This window comes from Nyctereutes procyonoides, unplaced genomic scaffold (genome assembly GCF_905146905.1).
Source record: "Nyctereutes procyonoides isolate TBG_1078 unplaced genomic scaffold, NYPRO_anot_genome, whole genome shotgun sequence".
NCBI lineage: Eukaryota > Metazoa > Chordata > Mammalia > Carnivora > Canidae > Nyctereutes > Nyctereutes procyonoides.
Genome location: NW_026575126.1, coordinates 68,080,004 through 68,099,063, shown reverse-complemented (window position 1 = coordinate 68,099,063; position 19,060 = coordinate 68,080,004). Strand labels below are relative to the sequence as shown.

Here is a 19,060-nt window from a genome sequence, read left to right as displayed (position 1 = left end):
TGCCAGGGTTGGATGGTTCTGTCCTGTGCACATGCTTCCCCTTTTTTTTTGCATATGCCCCATTTTTGGAGGCGCTACTTCCATTATCCCAAGAACTCAGGTCTTAAAGAATGTGGGCAATGCTGTAGATAGCATAAGTACTGTTAAGTCTATATCAAAACACTCATGAACTGTCCTTATAGGTGCTCCGTTTTTGTACAAAATTTGGCTTCTCCAGTGTCCATGATAATTAGTCTTGACCAGGCCACTTACTTCCAAAATTCTCTTCCCCAAATGTCTTAATGTTGTCTTTGTACCTGAGAGGATGCTTTTGATTAAGGAATTCTGAGAAGCCCAGAATTATGATTTTAGATCTAAATATGCTGATGATCTGGGACATGTTAACTTTATTTTCTTGGACATTAATTTTTTTAATTTTTATTTATTTATGATACTCACACAGAGAGAGAGAGAGGCAGAGACATAAGCAGAAGGAGAAGCAGGCTCCATGCACCGGAAGCCCGACATGGGATTTCCCAGGTCTCCAGGATCGCACCCTGGGCCAAAGGCAGGCGCCAAACCGCTGCGCCACCCAGGGATCCCTTGGACATTATTTCTAATCCATATCTCCCCCCCGCTTTATATCACTTACTGGGAGTCTCACATAGATGGTAAAAACTCATGCTGTTAAGAAACCTCACAATGACCTTTGAAGTTGATGCCCTTAGCAGTACTTTGTTGTATTCTATGTTCTCCCAGGACTTGGAGGTGGGAGTGATAATTAGGAATTCTTTACAGGGGCAGCGCCGGTGGTGCAGCGGTTTAGCGCCACCTGCAGCCCGGGGTGTGATCCTGGAGACCCAGGATGGAGTCCCACATCGGGCGGGCTTCCTGCGTGGAGCCTGCTTCTCCCTCTGCCTGTGTCTCTGCCTCTCTCTTCGCTCTCTCTGAATGAATAAATAAATAAATAAAATCTTTAAAAAAAACAAAATGGTTTTAAAAAAACAAATTGTGCTGTATATGTAAATTGTTTTCTCCAGTTTACTTACTCTCTAAATAAAGGTAGGGCAATTCTCAGCCCTTGGAAATAATTTCTCCCTAAACTTCTCAGAGGAGGGGATAGTGTAATCTAGGTTCAACTAGAGCACATCTCTTAGAGTTTAATTCCCAAGATTAAAGGCAAACATATTTTTTTTAAGATTTTATTTATTCATGAGACACACACACACACACACACACACACACACACAGAGAAAGAGAGAGAGAGCCAGAGACACAAGCAGAGGGAGAATCAGGCCCCATGCAGGCAGTCTGATGCGGGACTTGATCCCCGAACTCCAGGACCACGTCCTGGGCAGAAGGCAGGCGCTAAACTGCTAAGCCACCCAGGGATCCCCTAGGCAAACATATTTCTGACACTAAGGGACAGACAGTTTAGAAGATAGAGCCTAAGAACTCTAAGGACTGATGGAAATAGAGCTTTAGAATCTTAGCTTCTCTATGCAAATGGTCTTCAGAAATGAGATGGTTTTTCATTGGAAAATTATTTCTTTCCTTTTGTGTTCACACATTTGTAAACTTTTCAATAGTGTTTTACCTGTTGTGGTCAGTCATCTGCATCACGTATCTGAGATACGTATTACAATGCAGATCCACCAGTCCCAAGCCAAATCTGGATCAGAATCCAGTCCCAAGCCAAATCTGGATCAGAATCTCTGGAGGAGAAGCCCAGGAGAGTGAATTTTTTCAAACACTATAGGTGATCCATATGTCTGCTAAAATGTGAGGACCTCTGCTTTATGCAGTACACTCAGAAGTCTCTTAGGATGCAAATGGATTTAGTTGATAGAAATATAATAGGTGTCGGGCACCTGGGTGGCTCAGTCAGTTAAGTATCTGCCTTCAGCTCAGGTCATGATCCCAGGGTCCTAAGACAAGAGTCCTACATCAGGATCCCTGCTTTGTGGGGAGCCTGCCTCTCCCTCTGCCTCTGCCTCCCTGTCTCTCATGAATAAATGAATAAAAACTTTAAAAAGAAATATAATAGGTTTCTAAGTTAGAATTGGGGGTTGAACTTTCCTTGGAATCTAAAGACAACCACCAAATAGGAGAGTTTGACTTGCAGTAGTGGTATTCCAAGTTAACCATTTCATTTCCTGCTTTATTGTAGGAACACAGATTCCATTCTCTCTATCCCACAACGCTTGTCAGACTTTCCATTTATTTGTCTGTTTATTCAAAGTTGACATCCTGGGGCACATGGGTGGCTCAGTGGTTGAGCATCTGCCCTTTGGCTCAGGGCATAATCCTAGAGTCCTGGGATTGAATCCTGCATCGGGCTCCCCACAGGGAGCCTGCTTCTCCCTCTGCCTGTGCCTGTGCCTCTCTGTGTGTCTCTTGTGAATAAATAAATAAAATCTTTAAAAAAAAGTTGACATCCTAACCTAACTTCCCTATTTGCTTCAGTGGTACCTTGTGTACCTAAGCTTAGAACATCAAGGTTATTTTGAATCTTGTATCTCTTTTTTTGAAAGATTTGATTTATTTATTCATGAGAGACATAGAGAAAGAGAGGCAGAGACACAGCCAGAGGGAGAAGCAGGCTCCCTGGGGGGAGCCCAATGCAGGACTTGATCCTGGGACTCCAGGACCACGCCCTGAGCCGAAGAAAGGCACCCAACCTTGGAGCCATCCAGGTGTCCCTGAATCTCATATCTTTAAGCTTCCATAAATTTCACAAGTTCTGCTAATAATTCATGTATAATTTCTTTCATACTTTTTCCCTCTTTCTGTTGCCCCAACTGTGTTACTGTAGTAATTTTGGTTTAAGTTGTTCCTGATGTATTACAGTTGCTTCTTTATCTGCTTGCTGCTTCTTTTTCACTCACATATTTTACCCTAAATCCTGGTGCCACATTAATCTTTTAAATACAGCTAAGTCTTGGTTAAAGAGTGTAATAGATTTGGAGATGGCACAAAGGCAAGGGTAGCCTCAAATTACAGTTAAATTTAAACCAGTCAAAATATGATTTGAATTAGATTTCATGCAAAATATTTGAATGTTTGGGATCCCTGGGTGGCGCAGCGGTTTGGCGCCTGCCTTTGGCCCAGGGCGTGGTCCTGGAGACCCGGGATCGAATCCCACGTCGGGCTTCCGGTGCATGGAGCCTGCTTCTCCCTCTGCCTGTGTCTCTGCCTCTCTCTATATATGTCTCTCATGCATAAATAAATAAAATATTAAAAAAAAATATTTGAATGTTTGATTAAAGCTTCATTTATTATTTAGAAACACATTTATTAATTGACAACATAATAATGTAAAACTGGCACAAGTAAAAGGGCCTAGGCAAACACAGCTCCACATAAGTTTATAAAAATAGTCAAAAAGTTGATAACTTGTTAAATCATTATTGTTTTCTAAGTGAACTTTCTTTTGGTAAAAATTAGAACATGGTGTGAAGTGGCCCAACCCCAACAACACACTCACTTCATCTGCCTTCCATGCACCCCCCCCCTTTAGATCTTTGAGAAACCAGAACAGCCCTCTCCACCTCTGATTACGACCACCACTTACCTCTCAGGCAGGTCTGTGGGAGGAAGGGATGGGACCTGAGGGATGTGGAACCACATTAGCTACATGTTGGATTGTCAAGGGGAAGAGGCATTGTTATAGTGTAGTAGAAACAATGCAAAATCTATTGATTCCAAACAACAGATGACTTTCAGTGCATAGCTACATTAGCTGCTTGGAGCGATTTCATTCATTTCACAAGTGCTGTTTTTTTCTTAAACAGCCATTTCTCTGTAAATTGGTCAGTCCATCCCTGGACTATCAAGAATACAAAAGAATTAGGGGCACCTGAGTGGCTCAGTCAGTTAAGCATCTAACTCTTGATCTCAGCTTAGATATTTTTTTAAGACTTTATTTATTCATGAGAGACACACACAGAGAGAGAGGCAGAGACACAGGCAGAGGGAGAAGCAGGCTCCATACAGGGAGCCCAACACGGACCTGATCCGGGGTCTCCAGGATCACACCCTGGGCTGAAGGTGGCACTAAACCGCCGAACCACCTGAGCTGCACTCAGCTCAGATCTTGATCTCAGGATTGTGAGTTCAAGCCCCATGTTGGGCTCCATGCTAGACATGGATCCTACTAAAAAAAAAAAAAAATACAGATTTATTTACTTTGAATGTGGCAATTTAAATACAGAAAGTAGCCAAATAAAAGTATATTTCTAAAAGGATTTTTTTCAGGTCATCTAGCTGGCTCAGAGGGGCATGGAACTCTTCATCTTGAGGTTATGAGTTCGAGCTCTACATTGGGTGTAGAGATAACTTAAATTAATAAACGTAATTTAAAAAATAAAAGGATTTTCTTGATAATCACCCATTAAAGAATATCATATGATCAAAATAATTTAATAAAGATTTCCCATGGCATATGGAGCAAGGAGATGGTAAATCTGAAAGTGGAATGTGACCAACAGTTGATGTCACATGGCTCTGTCCACCTGACATGGACAAGATGGTATATATCACAATGAACAATTGTAATAACCTTATAGCTGGCTTGCTCAGTAATGCATATATTCTGATTGTTGGGGCGATTTTATTTTTTCAGCAAGTTACAACCATTTCGAGATGGTGAATTGCAATATTGTACCCTTAATTCATATATTGGGAAGAAAAGCCAAAAAGTGCACCCAGAAGATGTTGAAGCCGAAACAATTATGATTATGCCTTTGCAGATTTGGAATAGGTATGTCCCTAGAAATTCTGGGCAACAGGTGTTCTACTGTATGATATTTCACCATTGTCATCCCACTACTTAGGGAAAAATTATTAAATAACTAAGGCCTCAAAATAAAGTCCCTATTTCTTATCCTAATGTTCAGGATCCTCTCAATACAAATAATGCTTTTGTGTCATTATCCAGCCAAAACAGTTATCTTATTATTCCCCAAATATTCTATTTATTGTGAAAAAATAGAGGTGGAGGGTAGGTTCTGAAATTAGATGGTAAGATAAGTCAAATGACTTCAGAATTATTCCTTTTTAAAAAATTTTTAAGATTCCTGTAAAATCCTTGACCTTATCCAAAAAACACAATATACATGATTTTCGTATGAACACTTGTACACAGCAAATATGTATACATGTGAAATATATGCAATAATGTATAGTATATCATACTATACAATCACTTGTCTGGTTATCTGAATGAAGCATTTTATTTCTTTGCCAATGGTGGCACTCCCTTAAAATCACTCATGTATTTTTATTAAAAGTTTATTTAGTGACCAAAACTAATAGATAATATCTTGCATTTATGGAGGATTTCTTCGTGTGCTTTACATGAATTAATTTATAGATTCCACATAACAATCCTGTGAAGTAGGTGATCTTCTTTTCCTCATCATACAGATGACAAAAGTGGGTCACAGGAAAATGTTTGCTGAATTGGGAGGAATGCCTGTAGGCTGGTTTACGTTTTGAGTGCGGACTGTACTGACTTTGGGTTGAAACTGCAAGTTGGTCAAGTTGGTAGGTAAGAGGTGATAAAATGAAAATGAGTGTTCAGGGATCCCTGGGTGGAGCAGCGGTTTAGCGCCTGCCTTTGGCCCAGGGCACGATCCTGGAGACCCAGGATCGATTCCCACGTCGGGCTCCCAGTGCATGGAGCCTGCTTCTCCCTCTGCCTGTGTCTCTGCCTCTCTTTCTCTCTCTGTGACTATCATAAATAAATAAAATAAAATAAAAAGAAAATGAGTGTTCAAATCACTCACATGGGAAAATTTATACAGTCCCAGAAATCTTGCCATGGGCATAGATAGCACCACATGAAATCCCCAATCCAAGCAGGGAGAGGAAGATAAGCTTGGCATCTGTAGTTGGATATTGGGTTTTGGGGCCTTGTCAGGACATATATGGTTCCTTGGAGGGCCCCTGAGATGTAGCTTCCAGACCCCCAAATGGAAAATCCTGGAGTGAGATTGGGTAGCAAATGGTTTCCTCTGTCACAAAGACGAAGACCCAAATTGGCCAGTCACTCCAGGCTGTGATTCCAAGTTTAAAAAGTGAAAGTGAAGTTTTAGAATTTCCTAAAATCTACCAATAACTTTACAGTCTTTTAATGAATTTTTAAATAAATATGTCCACAAAGTCTTTGGTTTCCTTGGACATGATGAAAACCACTGAATCTTCTCCATTCTAGCTCTCCCACCTTCAGATGATCCCATATAATGTGTTCAGGGCAGGGATTTAGGTGCAGGCAAGTGAGACATTCACCTTGGGTGCAGAACTTAAGAGAGCACAAAAAATTCAGTAATCAAGAGAAATAATGTTTTAATACAATATTTTCTAAATCAAAATTAATGAACGGGTGCCTGACTGGCTCAATCAGGAGAGCATGTGATTCTTGATCTCAGGGTGTGAGAATGGGCCCCATGTTAGGTGTAGAGATTACTTTAAAAATCTTTTTAAAAGGGGCACCAGGGTGGTGCACTCTGTTGAGTCACAGTCTCTTAGTTTTGGCTCAGGTTATGATGTCAGCATTGTGGGTCAAAGCCCCCTGTTGGGCTCCACGCAGAGTGGGCATGGAACTCTCTCTGCCCCTCTTCCCCTCAAATAAATAATTTTTTTAAATTAATGCAAAAAAATCATGAAAAACAAAATATCGAAATTTTAAATAAGACAAGCTGTTATTTGCTCATTTTATGACCCAGGGCTATTGTGCACTGGGAAGTTATTTCCAATTAACTCATGGTTCCTGAGCCATGAAGTCATCACATCCTGCTTTGTACAGGTTGACAGTGGTGTGCTTTGGACTATGTGTAGTCTTTTTTTTTTTCATTTTTATTTATTTTTTTAGGCAAACTCTACACCCAACAGGCTTGAACGTCCAATCCAGAAATCAATAGTCACATGCTCCACTGACTGAGCCAGCCAGGTGTCATAGTCATTAAATAAATAAATAAATAAATAAATAAATAAATAAATAAATAAATAAATAAATAAATAAATAAATTTATATATATTTATATATATATATATATGTAGCTTTTATTAACTTTCTAATCTGGTTCAAAACATGGGAAGATATTTTGACAAGTGTATATAGGGGCACATATACACTTTCTTTTTGCCTCAGGACCCAATATGGCTTTTTTTTTTTTTTTTTTGCCTCAGGACCCAATATGGCTTGGAATAGCCCTGGAAGGGTATTAAAATTTTTTTTTAATTTTTATTTATTTATGATAGTCACACAGAGAGAGAAAGAGAGGCAGAGACATAGGCAGAGGGAGAAGCAGGCTCCATGCACTGGGAGCCCGACGTGGGATTCGATCCCGGGTCTCCAGGATTGTGCCCTGGGCCAAAGGCAGGCACTAAACTGCTGCACCACCCAGGGTTTCCGGTATTAAAAATTTTTGAAGGGCACCTGGGTGGCTCAGTCAGTTGAACATCTGACCTTTGGTTTTGGTTTAGGTCATGATCTTGGGGTCCTGGGATCAAGCCCTGCATCAGCTTTGCACTCTGTGTGGAGTCTGCTTGAGATTTTTTACTTCTCCCTCACCTTCTGCTCCATCTCTCTCTCTCTCTCTAAAATAATTTTTTTTTGAGAGGCTCAGATGTCAAAACAAAATACAGTGAAGGTTGGCACTCTGTCCTACTCCATTCACTTCATTCCCTCCAACTTCCACATGTAATTTTCTTGTGTGTTCTTCCAGTTTTGTTTTGTTTTGTAAAAAGTAGCCACAAAGTACCAACCTTTGCCTTTGTTGATGCTTTCTATTGTGTATCTGTTTTGTAATTAAATTTTTCTGCTCTTTATATTTCCTTCTACTTTAATTTGCTTCCACCTTTAGGCTTTCAATAGAAATTGGTATGATGGATTTTTGACCTTTTCTAATTTTAGGTAGTGTAATGCATGAGATCTCTCTCTATACATTGCTTTAGTTGTATCCCACAAGTTTGGATATATTGCATCTTCATTATTATTCAGTCAAAAATGTTTTTCAATTTTTCTTTTCTCTTTGGTTATTTAATGGTGTTTTTCTTAGTTTCTAAGGAAGTTGAGGCTTTTTCCCTCATTACCTGTTAATGGTATCTAGATCAATTCTGTTGCAAAGAGTATATTATTTCAACCCATATTCCTTTAAAATTTTTGACTTGGGTTAATTAGAGGTATGGCATTTAATTTCCAAATATTTGGGGATTTCCTACCTTATTTTATTGATCTCTACTGTCGTTAAATGTACTAGAGAATATTCTCTTTGAATATACTGAGCATTGCCTTAAGGCCCAGTGTATAACCTAACTTGGTGAACATTCCATGTGCCCTTGAAGGGATACACACTCTGAAAATTGTTGTGTTCCATGTGCATTCTATAAAGTATTCTATGCCCCCCATCAGCTCAAGATGGTAGGCAGCGTGGTTCAGCTTTTCTGGATCTTTAATATCTTCTGTCTAGATGTTCTATCAACTTCTAAGAGTGGAACATTAAAATTTCATTTCTTAAAAGATTCATCATTTTAAGATTTATTTATTCAAAAGAAACACAGATTTTATTTATTTATTCATGAAAGAGAGGCAGAGACATAGGCAGATAAAGAAGCAGGCTCCTGCAGGGAGCCAGATGTGGGACTCAATCCCAGGACCCCAGGATCACAACCTGAGCCAAAGGCAGATGCTCAACCACTAAGCCACCCAGGTGCCCCCATCCACTTATTTTAGATAGAGCGTGCAAGCACACATTAGTGGGGGGAGGGGCAGAGGGAGAGAATCCTCAAGCAGACTCCCTGCTGAGCACAGTGCCTGACACAGGGCTCAATCTCACAACCTCTGAGATCATGCAACTAGCATCTAATGTAAGGAAGTTAGAAGCTATCTCAAAAGTATGTGTGAAAGCATAAGGTCAGTGCGCTATACTTTACTCTGAGAAACATGTGTTACTAGAATGCAGCTCGCAACTAGATTATAAGAATTCCTAATCTTGATGAATTGAACATTTTATCATTATAGAATGTCCTTATGTATCTATGACACCCCTGTTCTTGAATTCTATTTTATCTGATATTAATATATCCACTACAGCTTTTTCATAATTAGTGTTTTCACTATGAATCTATCTTTTGAACTTTCAACCTGTGTTTCTGTATTTAAAGTATGAGTCTTTTACATATAGTTGGGTCATGCTTCTTTATTCAGTCTCATAGTTTTATTTGGAGTGTCTCTTTTACATTTAATGTAATTATTGATATGGTTGAACTTAATTCTACCATTTTGCTACCTGTTTGATTTGTCCTGTGTCTTTTCTTCCTTTCCTTTCTTTTGAGTTAAACATTTTTTAACATGTAATTTAATTCCTCTACTTGCATTATTTTTTAATGGATATTCTATAGGGATTATAATATCATCTATAATTTCTCATCATTTCCTTAGCATTATTATTCTTTGTCATATTACTTTTTTTTTTTTTTAAGATTTTACTTATTTGACAGAGAACAAGTAGGGGAGGGGGGCAGAGGGAGAGAATGAGAGAAGCAAGACTCCTCAGTGAGCAAGAAGCCCTACTCAGGGTTCTATCGCAGGACTCAGAGATCATGTCCTGAGTCGAAGGTAGATGATTAACCAACTGAGCCATCCAGGCACCCACCCCTCTTTGTCATATTCAATGTAGAAACACTTTTTATTTACCTTTCTTCCACTTACATCCCTTCAAATTCAGTATTAATTAGTACACACAACTAAATTATATTCTAATTTCAGGAAATTGTGAGATAGCAACTATACAATTGGAGTCAAAAGTTTAACTCTTTGATGTTCCCTCCCAGTCACTCTGTCTCCACTCCTGATTTCTGGTCTTCCTCTTGTTTCTTATGATTAATATTTGCCACCTTTGGGCCATGGGTAGCAAACACAATATATTATCCTCATAAGCAGAAGTGGTTGAGGAAGCTGTAACCGAGCTTAAAGGAGCACATTAGCAAGGGTGATGGCCAGAGCAGATACTAACAGAAGTTAGTATCAGCACAATTCACAGCAAGTCAGAAAAAAATTTTAAAAGGTCCAAACAAAAGGATCCTAAGTCAGGTAAAAGAAAAGATGACATTATATAATTAGAAGGAGAAAGAAAAGACAGAAACAAGGACACCAAGAGCTCCTGAGAGCTGAGGTAGATTATTATTATCCTTTCAATTGCCTGTAGTGCTCCTACTTTATTGAGTTGATCCTTGTGCAGAAAGAGCCTAAATTAGTGGTTCCTAATTTTGGCTGCATATTGGAACCTGAGGAATTTTTAAATTCCTGATGTCGAGGCTGCACCCTAGTCCACATTTAATCTGAATCTCTGGTGCTGGGACCCAGGTACTTTTTTTCAAAGCTTCTCAGATTTCTGTGTACATCCAGTGTTAATAAACTCCAGTGTAAACGTTTGCAAGTGAACAAGTGGTGTGTAGGGACAGAGAAAAGGAGGATTTCCTATGCTTAGAATTTTTTTCTCTTTATTTCCCTAGAGAAACTTCCTGGTGATTTTCCTTTTTAGGATCCTGATCCTCCCCACTTGGCTTCAGGTTGAAACTACTATTTACAGAGCAATTAGCCTCCGGCAGCCCAGGTGGCTCAGCAGTTTAGCACAAAGTCCCACATCAGGTTCCCTGCATGGAGCCTGCTTCTCCCTCTGCCTGTGTCTCTGCCTCTCTCTCTCTCTCTCTCTCTCTCTCTCTCATGAATAAATATTTTTTTTAAAAAATAGAGAGCCTTAGCCTCGAGTACTGTTCAATCTCCTCCTCTGATTAATTTTTTTCTTTTAATATTTTATTTATTTATTTATTCATGAGAGACACAGATAGAGGCAGAGACACAGGCAGAGGGAAAAGCAGCCTCCATGCAGGGAGCCCGATGTGGGACTCGATCTTGGGACACCAGGATCACGCCCTGGGCCAAAGGCAGGTTCTCAACCGCTGAGCCACCCAGGCATCCCGTGTGATTAGTTTTTCTACTGATATCAGATGCTTAGCTCCTAAGGCAAACAGCCTCTGACTAAACCAGACTTTCTCTTGTGTTTCTCTAGGATTTCTCTTCACTGCTTCAGCTTTCTGGGGTTTGTTACTGTACCTCTTGTCCTCTTCCCATACCTAATAACCTTTCAAGGAAGAGAGCTATCTTTTTGCATTACACAGCCTCATATGTTTTTGTAGTATACCTTGTAATTAGAACAGGTATGAACAATCAGGAGAGAATACATAATTTTCACCCTTTCTTTTCTTTTTTCTTTTAAGTCAACGCTATACCTGACATGAGGCTTGAACTCACAACCCACATATCAAGAGTTGCATGCTCTACCGAGCCACCTGGGTTCCCAGAGACTACATCATTATTTTAATAATTTACCGCATTCTATTCATCATGAATTTCTTTATGTTGATGAAAGGCTGAATGCACCCTGAAGGTTTTCTCACATTTCTTACATTTGTAGTGTTTTTCTCCTGTATGGGTTTTCTGGTGTTGAATAAGAGATGAACTCTGGCTGAAAGCTCTGTCACAATCATTGCATTTATATGGTTTCTCTCCAGTATGAGTTCTCAGATGCTTTGTAAGAGATGAGCTCTGGCTGAAGGCCTTCTTGCATTCTTTACATTTGTAAGGTTTCTCACCAGTATGAATTCTCTGATGTCTTACAAGAGCTGAGCGATCACTGAAGGCTTTCCCACATTCGTTACATTTGTAAGGTTTCTCCCCAGTATGGGTTCCTTGATGTTGAATAAGAGCTGAACAGTAGCTGAAAGCTTTCCCACATTCACTGCATTCATAGGGCTTTTCCCCTGTATGAATTCTCTGATGTTGAGTGAGGCCTGACCTGTCACTAAAGGCTTTCCCACATTCTGTACATCCATAAGGTTTTTCTCCAGTATGAACCCTCTGATGTTTAATAAGGGATGAGGTATCATTGAAAGCTTTTCCACATTCCTTGCATTTATAGGGTTTCTCTCCAGTGTGGATTCTGTGATGTTGAATTAGATATGTGCTTTGGTTGAAGGCCTTCCCACATTCATTGCACTCATAGGGCTTTTCTCCAGTATGAATGATATGATGTTGAATGAGGGCTGATCGATGACTGAAGGCCTTCCCACACTCGTTACACTCATAGGGTTTCTCTCCAGTGTGGATTCTCTGATGCTGAATAAGTGATGAGCTCCGGCTGAAGGCTTTTCCACACTCTTTACAAACATAAGGTTTCTCTCCAGTATGAATTCTCTGATGTAGGATAAAGGCTGAGTAGTAACTGAAGGACTTCCCACATTCATTGCACTTCCAAGGCTTTTTCACTGAGTAAACATTGTGATGTTTAATTGGGTTTGAGCTTTCCCCAGTTTGATTACAATTCTCCACAGAGTTTTTCTTGCGTTTAATTATGACTTGCCTTAAATCTTTCTTCTGATTTCCTTGCTGTCTTTCTAATGTGCTTTCACATTGCCAGGCTTCCATCAATCTGGAGTCCCAGGACTCATCCTTTTTAAGTCTCTCCATGATCAGCTCTCTTTCAGGTGACTCTTCTTCATAAAGTCCCTGCTTTGAAAAGGATTCTTTAGCTTCAGGTATAGATTCGGAATCTGAAATCAATAAAAAGTACAAGTCTTTGTGTGCTCTGGGGTGAGAGAAAAAAACTGCTGAGTTGGCAAGAGGGAAAAAAAAATGATGCTTGTTAAGTTTGTTTATTAGAATGTTTTCAGAAAGTGCCTCCTGGAAATGTCAGAGGAGGTTCCAGGGACTAATAGAGATGAGAGAATGGCTAGTACAAGGCACAGTAAGAGAACAATGAGGATGCTCCACCTAAAAGAATGGAAAACAGTGGACTAGTCAGGAAGGAAGATAAGCAGTGGGGCTAAGAATAAATGTTAATAAAAAATATCTGAGGAAGGGTGAAAAGATAAAAACACAAGTTGAGATTGGGCAGTTTTTAAAAAGTACAAGACAAAAAAATTACTTATAATAATCACCCAGAAATAGCCACTTTTGACTTTTTTAAATAGTTCCCATCGGTCCTTTTTTTTTTTTTTAAAGAGACAGAGCAGGGTCATCCGGTGGAGAGGCAGAGAGAGAGATAGAGAATTTTCTTTTTTAAAGACTTTATTTATTCATGGAGACACAGAGAGAAAGGCAGAAACATAGGCAGAGGGAGAAGCAGGCTCCATGCAGGGAGCCTGATGTGGGACTCAATCCCGGGACTCAGGATCATGCCCTGAGCCAAAGGCAGACACTCAACCACTGAGCCACCCAGGCATCCCATCCAGTGGATTCTTTTCATTCCTTGTTTAGATTGGCCTCTCAACAGCACTTGACAGTGGTGACCATGCATCCCTCCTAACAACATTCCCACCCCCATCTTTCCCCCAACTTTATTCAGATATAATTGGCAGATGTTCTTTCTCAACTTCTGTGATTCTAAGCTGTCCAGGTTTTACTCCTGCTATTTATTTAGAGCTTTTTCTGTTTCTTCTTCTTAAACGTTGATGCTTCTTGGTATACAGTCTAGGCTCTCCTTTTTTGCCCCTCCCCATCCTCCACTACACTGTCTCCATTAAAGACTTCATCTAGTCCATGGTTGCTTCTTTTAGAAAATTGAAATATATTTGACATAAAACACTGTATAAGTTTAAGGTACACAACATGTTAGTTTGATGTGTTTATATACTGTAATATGATGCTGATGTATTGATAGCACCTCAATTATATTACATAATTATTATTTATATTTTTTTATTTCTATTTTGTGATGGGAATAATTAAGATCTAGTCGTTAGCAAGTTTGATGATTATAATACAATATTGTTATCTGTGTTGACTCTACTGTGTATTAAATCTCTGGGATTTATTTGTTTACTAGTTGCAGTTGCCTTCTATATATCAATGATTTCCAATTCTTATCTCCAGCTTAGTTCTGATCCCACATCCATATATCCAACTATTTACTTCTGTCCCCTACACCATATAATCCAATTATTTACTTAGTTATATATCCAACTAGCCAACTACATGTATCCACTTGGAAATCTCAAATTCAGTATATCCATACCTTAATTCATCTTATCCCTCCATCTGTGTATTTCCCAGCTTTCATCATCGATGATATGTCACCACCATCATTCTTTTATTTTTTTTTTTTTTTTATTTACGATAGTCATACAGAGAGAGAGAGAGAGAGGCAGAGACACAGGCAGAGGGAGAAGCAGGCTCCATGCACCGGGAGCCCGAGGTGGGATTCGATCCCGGGTCTCCAGGATCGCGCCCTGGGCCAAAGGCAGGCGCCAAACCGCTGCGCCACCCAGGGATCCCTCACCACCATCATTCTTATTAATAAAAAGACACTAATATAAGAATATGAACTCCACCACCAAAAGGTCTTTTTCTGAGGGCAGGTAATTTTCTTTGGTTCACTGATATTTCTCAGGGCCTATCATAGTTCTGGTAAAGAAAAAGTATATGCATGAAATAGATGTTGTATGGGGGTGCCTGGGTGGCTCAGTCAGTTAAGTGTCTGCCTTTGGCTCAGGTCATGATCTCAGGGTCCTGGGATTGAGCCCCACATCAGGCTCCCTGTCCAGTGGGGAATCTGCTTCCCCTCTCTCTTTGCCCCTCTCCTCCATTCATGCTCTCTCTCTCTCAAATAAATAAACACAATCTTTAAAAAGAAGAAAAAAAGAAATAGATATATGCACTGAGCTGGACGCAAATAATACAAGCAGTGAACATATCTGGAGAATAATAAGTCTTTCTTTTCTTTTCTTTTTTTCTTTTTTATTTTTTGTAATAAGCCTTTCTTAAGATCCTTTTATCCCATTATAGAAACATACCAATATTTGATCAAAATATATCCTAATGCTGACATAATTTTCAGAAGTTGAAAATCTCATGGTAACCTAAAGTTTAATATATGCTATGAACTAGAGATGCCTGGGTGGCTCAGTGACTGAGTGCCTTCAGCTCAGGTCATGATCCCGGAGTCCTGGGATCAAGTCCCACATCGGGCTCCCCAATGGCAGCCTGCTTCTCCCTCAACTTGTTCTCTGCCTCTCTCTCTGTGTCTCTCATGAATAAATAAATAAAATCTTAAAATATATATATATATATATATATACATATATATGCTATGAAATATAATAATATCAGGAAATATCAGTATCTAGTGTTTATTATGTATAAACTACTGTTTTAAAAAATTAAATATGGGATCCCTGGGTGGCGCAGCAGCGGTTTGGCGCCTGCCTTTGGCCCAGGGCGCGATCCTGGAGACCCAGGATCGAATCCCACATCGGGCTCCCGGTGCATGGAGCCTGCTTCTCCCTCTGCCTGTGTCTCTGCGCCTCTCTCTCTCTCTCCCTCTGTGACTATCATAAATAAATAAAAATTTAAAAAAAAATTTAAAAAAAAATTAAATATATGAATACATCTAATCCTCACAAAACTCCAAAAAGCTTTCCTAGCTTAAAGTCTGAAAACTGAGAATCATACTAAGCTTTTCCCTCTACACTACCAACCAAAACAAATAAATCACCAAGTTTTATGGATTATACTTCCCAAATCTCTCTCATTCATTCTGTATTTCCTCTCCCCATTATTACCACCCCAATTCAGTTACCATCATCTCTCCCCTAACCCAATGGAGCTAATTGTATCCTTTCTCAATGCATCCTTCTCCAATCAAATCTGATTGTATAAACCATAGAATAATCAATGGAACCAGACTCAATGATTACCCAGATATAAAGGAACTTGAAGTAACTATGATTAATATATAAAAGTCTCCAGTGGGGGCAGCCCCGGTGGCTTAGCGGTTTAGCGCCGCCTTCAGCCTAGGGTGTGATCCTGGAGACCCAGGATCGAGTCCCACGTCGGGCATCCCTGCATGGAGCCTGCTTCTCCCTCTCCCTCTGCCTGTGTCTGTGCCTCTCTCTCTCTCTCTCTCATGAATAAATAAATAAAATCTAAAAAAAATAAAAAATAAAAATAAAATAAAAATAAAAGTCTCCAGTGGAAAAGAAGGACAACATGCTTTAACAGTTGAGGAATGTTAGCAAAGAGATATAAACTATAAAAGTCAAATGAAAATGCTAAAGATGAAAAACTGGTAATGGAGATTAATGTCTTTGATGAATGCATCAGTAAAGTCAACAAAGCTAAGAATCAGTAAACTTTCAAATAGGTCAAAATAAACTACCCAAACTAAAGCATAAAGAGCAAAAAAAGAGTAAAAAACCTAACAACCAGAAGAGACCATCTGAGAGCTGCGGGACAATATCTAATGCTCTAAATCCATGTAATTGGAATCCTGGAAGGAGAAGAGACAGAGAGAATGGGCAGAAACAGTACTTGATGAGTTAGTGGCTGATAATATTCCACAACTAATGAAAGGCATCAAGCCAAAAATCCAAGGAAGTTCAGAGAACCCTAAGCGGAATGAAACATGCACATGCATGTGCATACACCGCCCCCCCCAAACACACACACACCTCTAAATACATTGTATGCAAACTGTTGAAAACCAAGATAAAGAGGAAATCTTAAAAACAGCCATAGAGGGCAGCCCCCGTGGCACAGCGGTTTAGCGCCGCCTGTAGCCTGGGGTGTGATCCTGGAGACCAGGGATCGAGTCCCACGTCAGGCTCCCTGCATGGAGCCTGCTTCTCCCTCTGCCTGTGTCTCTGCCTCTCTCTCTCTCTCTCTCTCTCTCTCTGTCTCTGTCTCTGTCTCTATGAATAAATAAATAAAACCTTTAAAAAAAAAACAGCCAGGGCAGCCCGGGTGGCTCAGCAGTTTAGCGCCTGCCTTCAGCCTAGGGTGTGATCCTGGAGACCTGGGATTGAGTCCCACGTCAGGCTCCCTGCATAGAGCCTGCTTCTCCCTCTGCCTGTGTCTCTGCCTCTCTCTGTGTGTCGCTCATGAATAAGTAAATTTAAAAAAAAAATCTTAAAAAAAAAAAACAGCCATAGAAAAAGAAACACTACAGAAGAACAAAAATAAAAATTACACAAACTTTGTCACAAACTATGTAAGCCAGAAGACAATGAAGGGACACATTTAAATTGCTGAAAGAAAAAAAAAAAACCCTGTCCCTAAGAATTCTATATTCAGTGAAAATATAATTTCATTTTCAAAAGGGAAGATAAAAGGGGTGCCTCACTGGCTCAGTCAGAAGAGCATGTGCCTCCTGATTTTGGAGTTGTGGGTTCAAGCCCTACATTGGGTGTTGAGATTACTTAAAAATAAAATGGAAGGGAAAGGAAAGGGAAAGGGAAAAGGAAAGGAGGAAGGAAGAAAGATAGAAAGATGAAAGTTATTTTTTCAGCCAAGCAAAAGCTGAGAGAATTCATTACCAGTTGGTGTGCACTATAAGAAATGTGCTTATAGGCAGAAGGTAATTTATAGAAGTCAAGAACTTGGATATACATCAGGGGTCAGCACGTTATGGCCCATGGGGCAACCAAACTGACCCACCACAGGCCAAATCTGGCCACTCCCACTTTTTACAAATTGTTTATGGCTGCCTCTATGCTACAATAGCAAAGTTAAATAACTGCAAGAGAGTATATGGCCCATCAAGCAAAAAATATTTACCATCTGGTCCTTTATAGAGAAGTTTGCCAACCCCTGATCTATATATAAAATGAATAGTGTTTGCAATAGCATAATGAAAATACCCAACCAAAAAACAGAAAAAGAAAAATGAATGAGGAAAAGATTGAATAGAAAACAACTAGATATATGTGAGATTTAAATCCAACTGTACCAATAGCTAATTTAAATGTAAATGACCTAAACACAGCAATTGAAAACTCCAGAAATTGTTGGCATGTGTTTAAAAACCAGACCCAATTCTATGCGGTCCACAAGAAACTTACTTTAAGTAGGTTTTTAAAAATGGAAAAAATATACTATGCAAACAGGAAGCCAGAGTGGCTATATTACTATTAGACAAAATAAGATTCCAAATAAGAAATATTATGAACGTTAAAGAGGGACATTATAAAATGATAAAAGGGTCAATTCACCAAGAAGATAATTTGTTACATGTATGCACCTAACAAAAGAGTTTCAGACACATTAATCAAAATACATTAAGCAAAAACTGATAGAACTAAAATGAGAAATAGAAAATCCCACAATTATCATTGGACAATTCAACACTCCTCTGTCAGTAATCAGTAGGAGCCAGTAAACAGGAAATTGGTAAGGATATAGAAGACCTGAACACTCTCCATCAACCTGACCTAATTAAATTTATTTTCAAATTCACATGGAAGATCCATCAAGACTATACTATGGGTAGGGACACCTGGGTGGCTCAGAGGTTGAGTATCTGCCTTTGGCTCAGAGCATGATCCTGGGGTCCAGGGATTGAGTCCCATGTTGAGCTCCCTGTAGGGAGCCTGCTCTTCCCTATGCCTATGTCTCTGCCTCTCTCTCTCTCTCTCTCTCTCTCTCTCTCTCTGTGTCTCCCATGAATAAATAGGTAAAATCTTTAAAAAAAAAAAAAGACTGTATTATGGGTAATAACAAATCTCAGAAATGTAAAAGAACTGAAATCATACAAAGTATCTTTGACAATACAGAACCAAACCACAAAATCGAAAACAAATTTATTGAAAATCACCTAAAATTTGGAAATCTGTAAATAACCCATGAGTCAAAGAGGAAGCCACAAGCGAAAAGCGAAGTTATTTGAACCATGGAAATGAAAATACCATATATCAAAATTGTGGAATGCAACCAAAGCAGTCAGTCCTCACAAGGAAATTTATAGCATTAAATGTTCATATTAAAAGAAAAGAAAGATCTGTGATAAGGCTTCTACCTTAAGAAATTAAAATAAGAGCAAATTAGATCTAAAGTTAGCAAAGGGGAAAAAATAAATTGTTAAACTCTTAGGAAGACTAATAAAATTAAAACAGAGAAGATACAGATTACCAATATCAGGATTGAAAGATGGTAAATCACTACGACGGCTCACTCAAGAAGATACAGATCATCTGAATGGTCCTATATCTATCAAGGGACCCTCCAATAAAGCAAACTCAAGAC

The 19,060-nt window shown here is 39.3% G+C and overlaps 1 protein-coding gene across 1 annotated transcript in view; it reads right to left on the bottom strand.

The window, feature by feature from the left end:
- Positions 1-19,060, bottom strand: part of ZNF789 (zinc finger protein 789) — a 38,933-nt gene that overhangs the window by 18,358 nt on the left and 1,515 nt on the right. Inside the window, exons 2-3 of the mRNA XM_055339546.1 lie at positions 11,426-12,594; positions 8,779-8,784 (exon numbers count right to left, since the gene is read on the bottom strand). Of these exons, the coding sequence (XP_055195521.1) occupies positions 8,779-8,784; positions 11,426-12,594 (1,175 nt within the window). The remainder of the gene's footprint in view (positions 1-8,778; positions 8,785-11,425; positions 12,595-19,060) is intronic.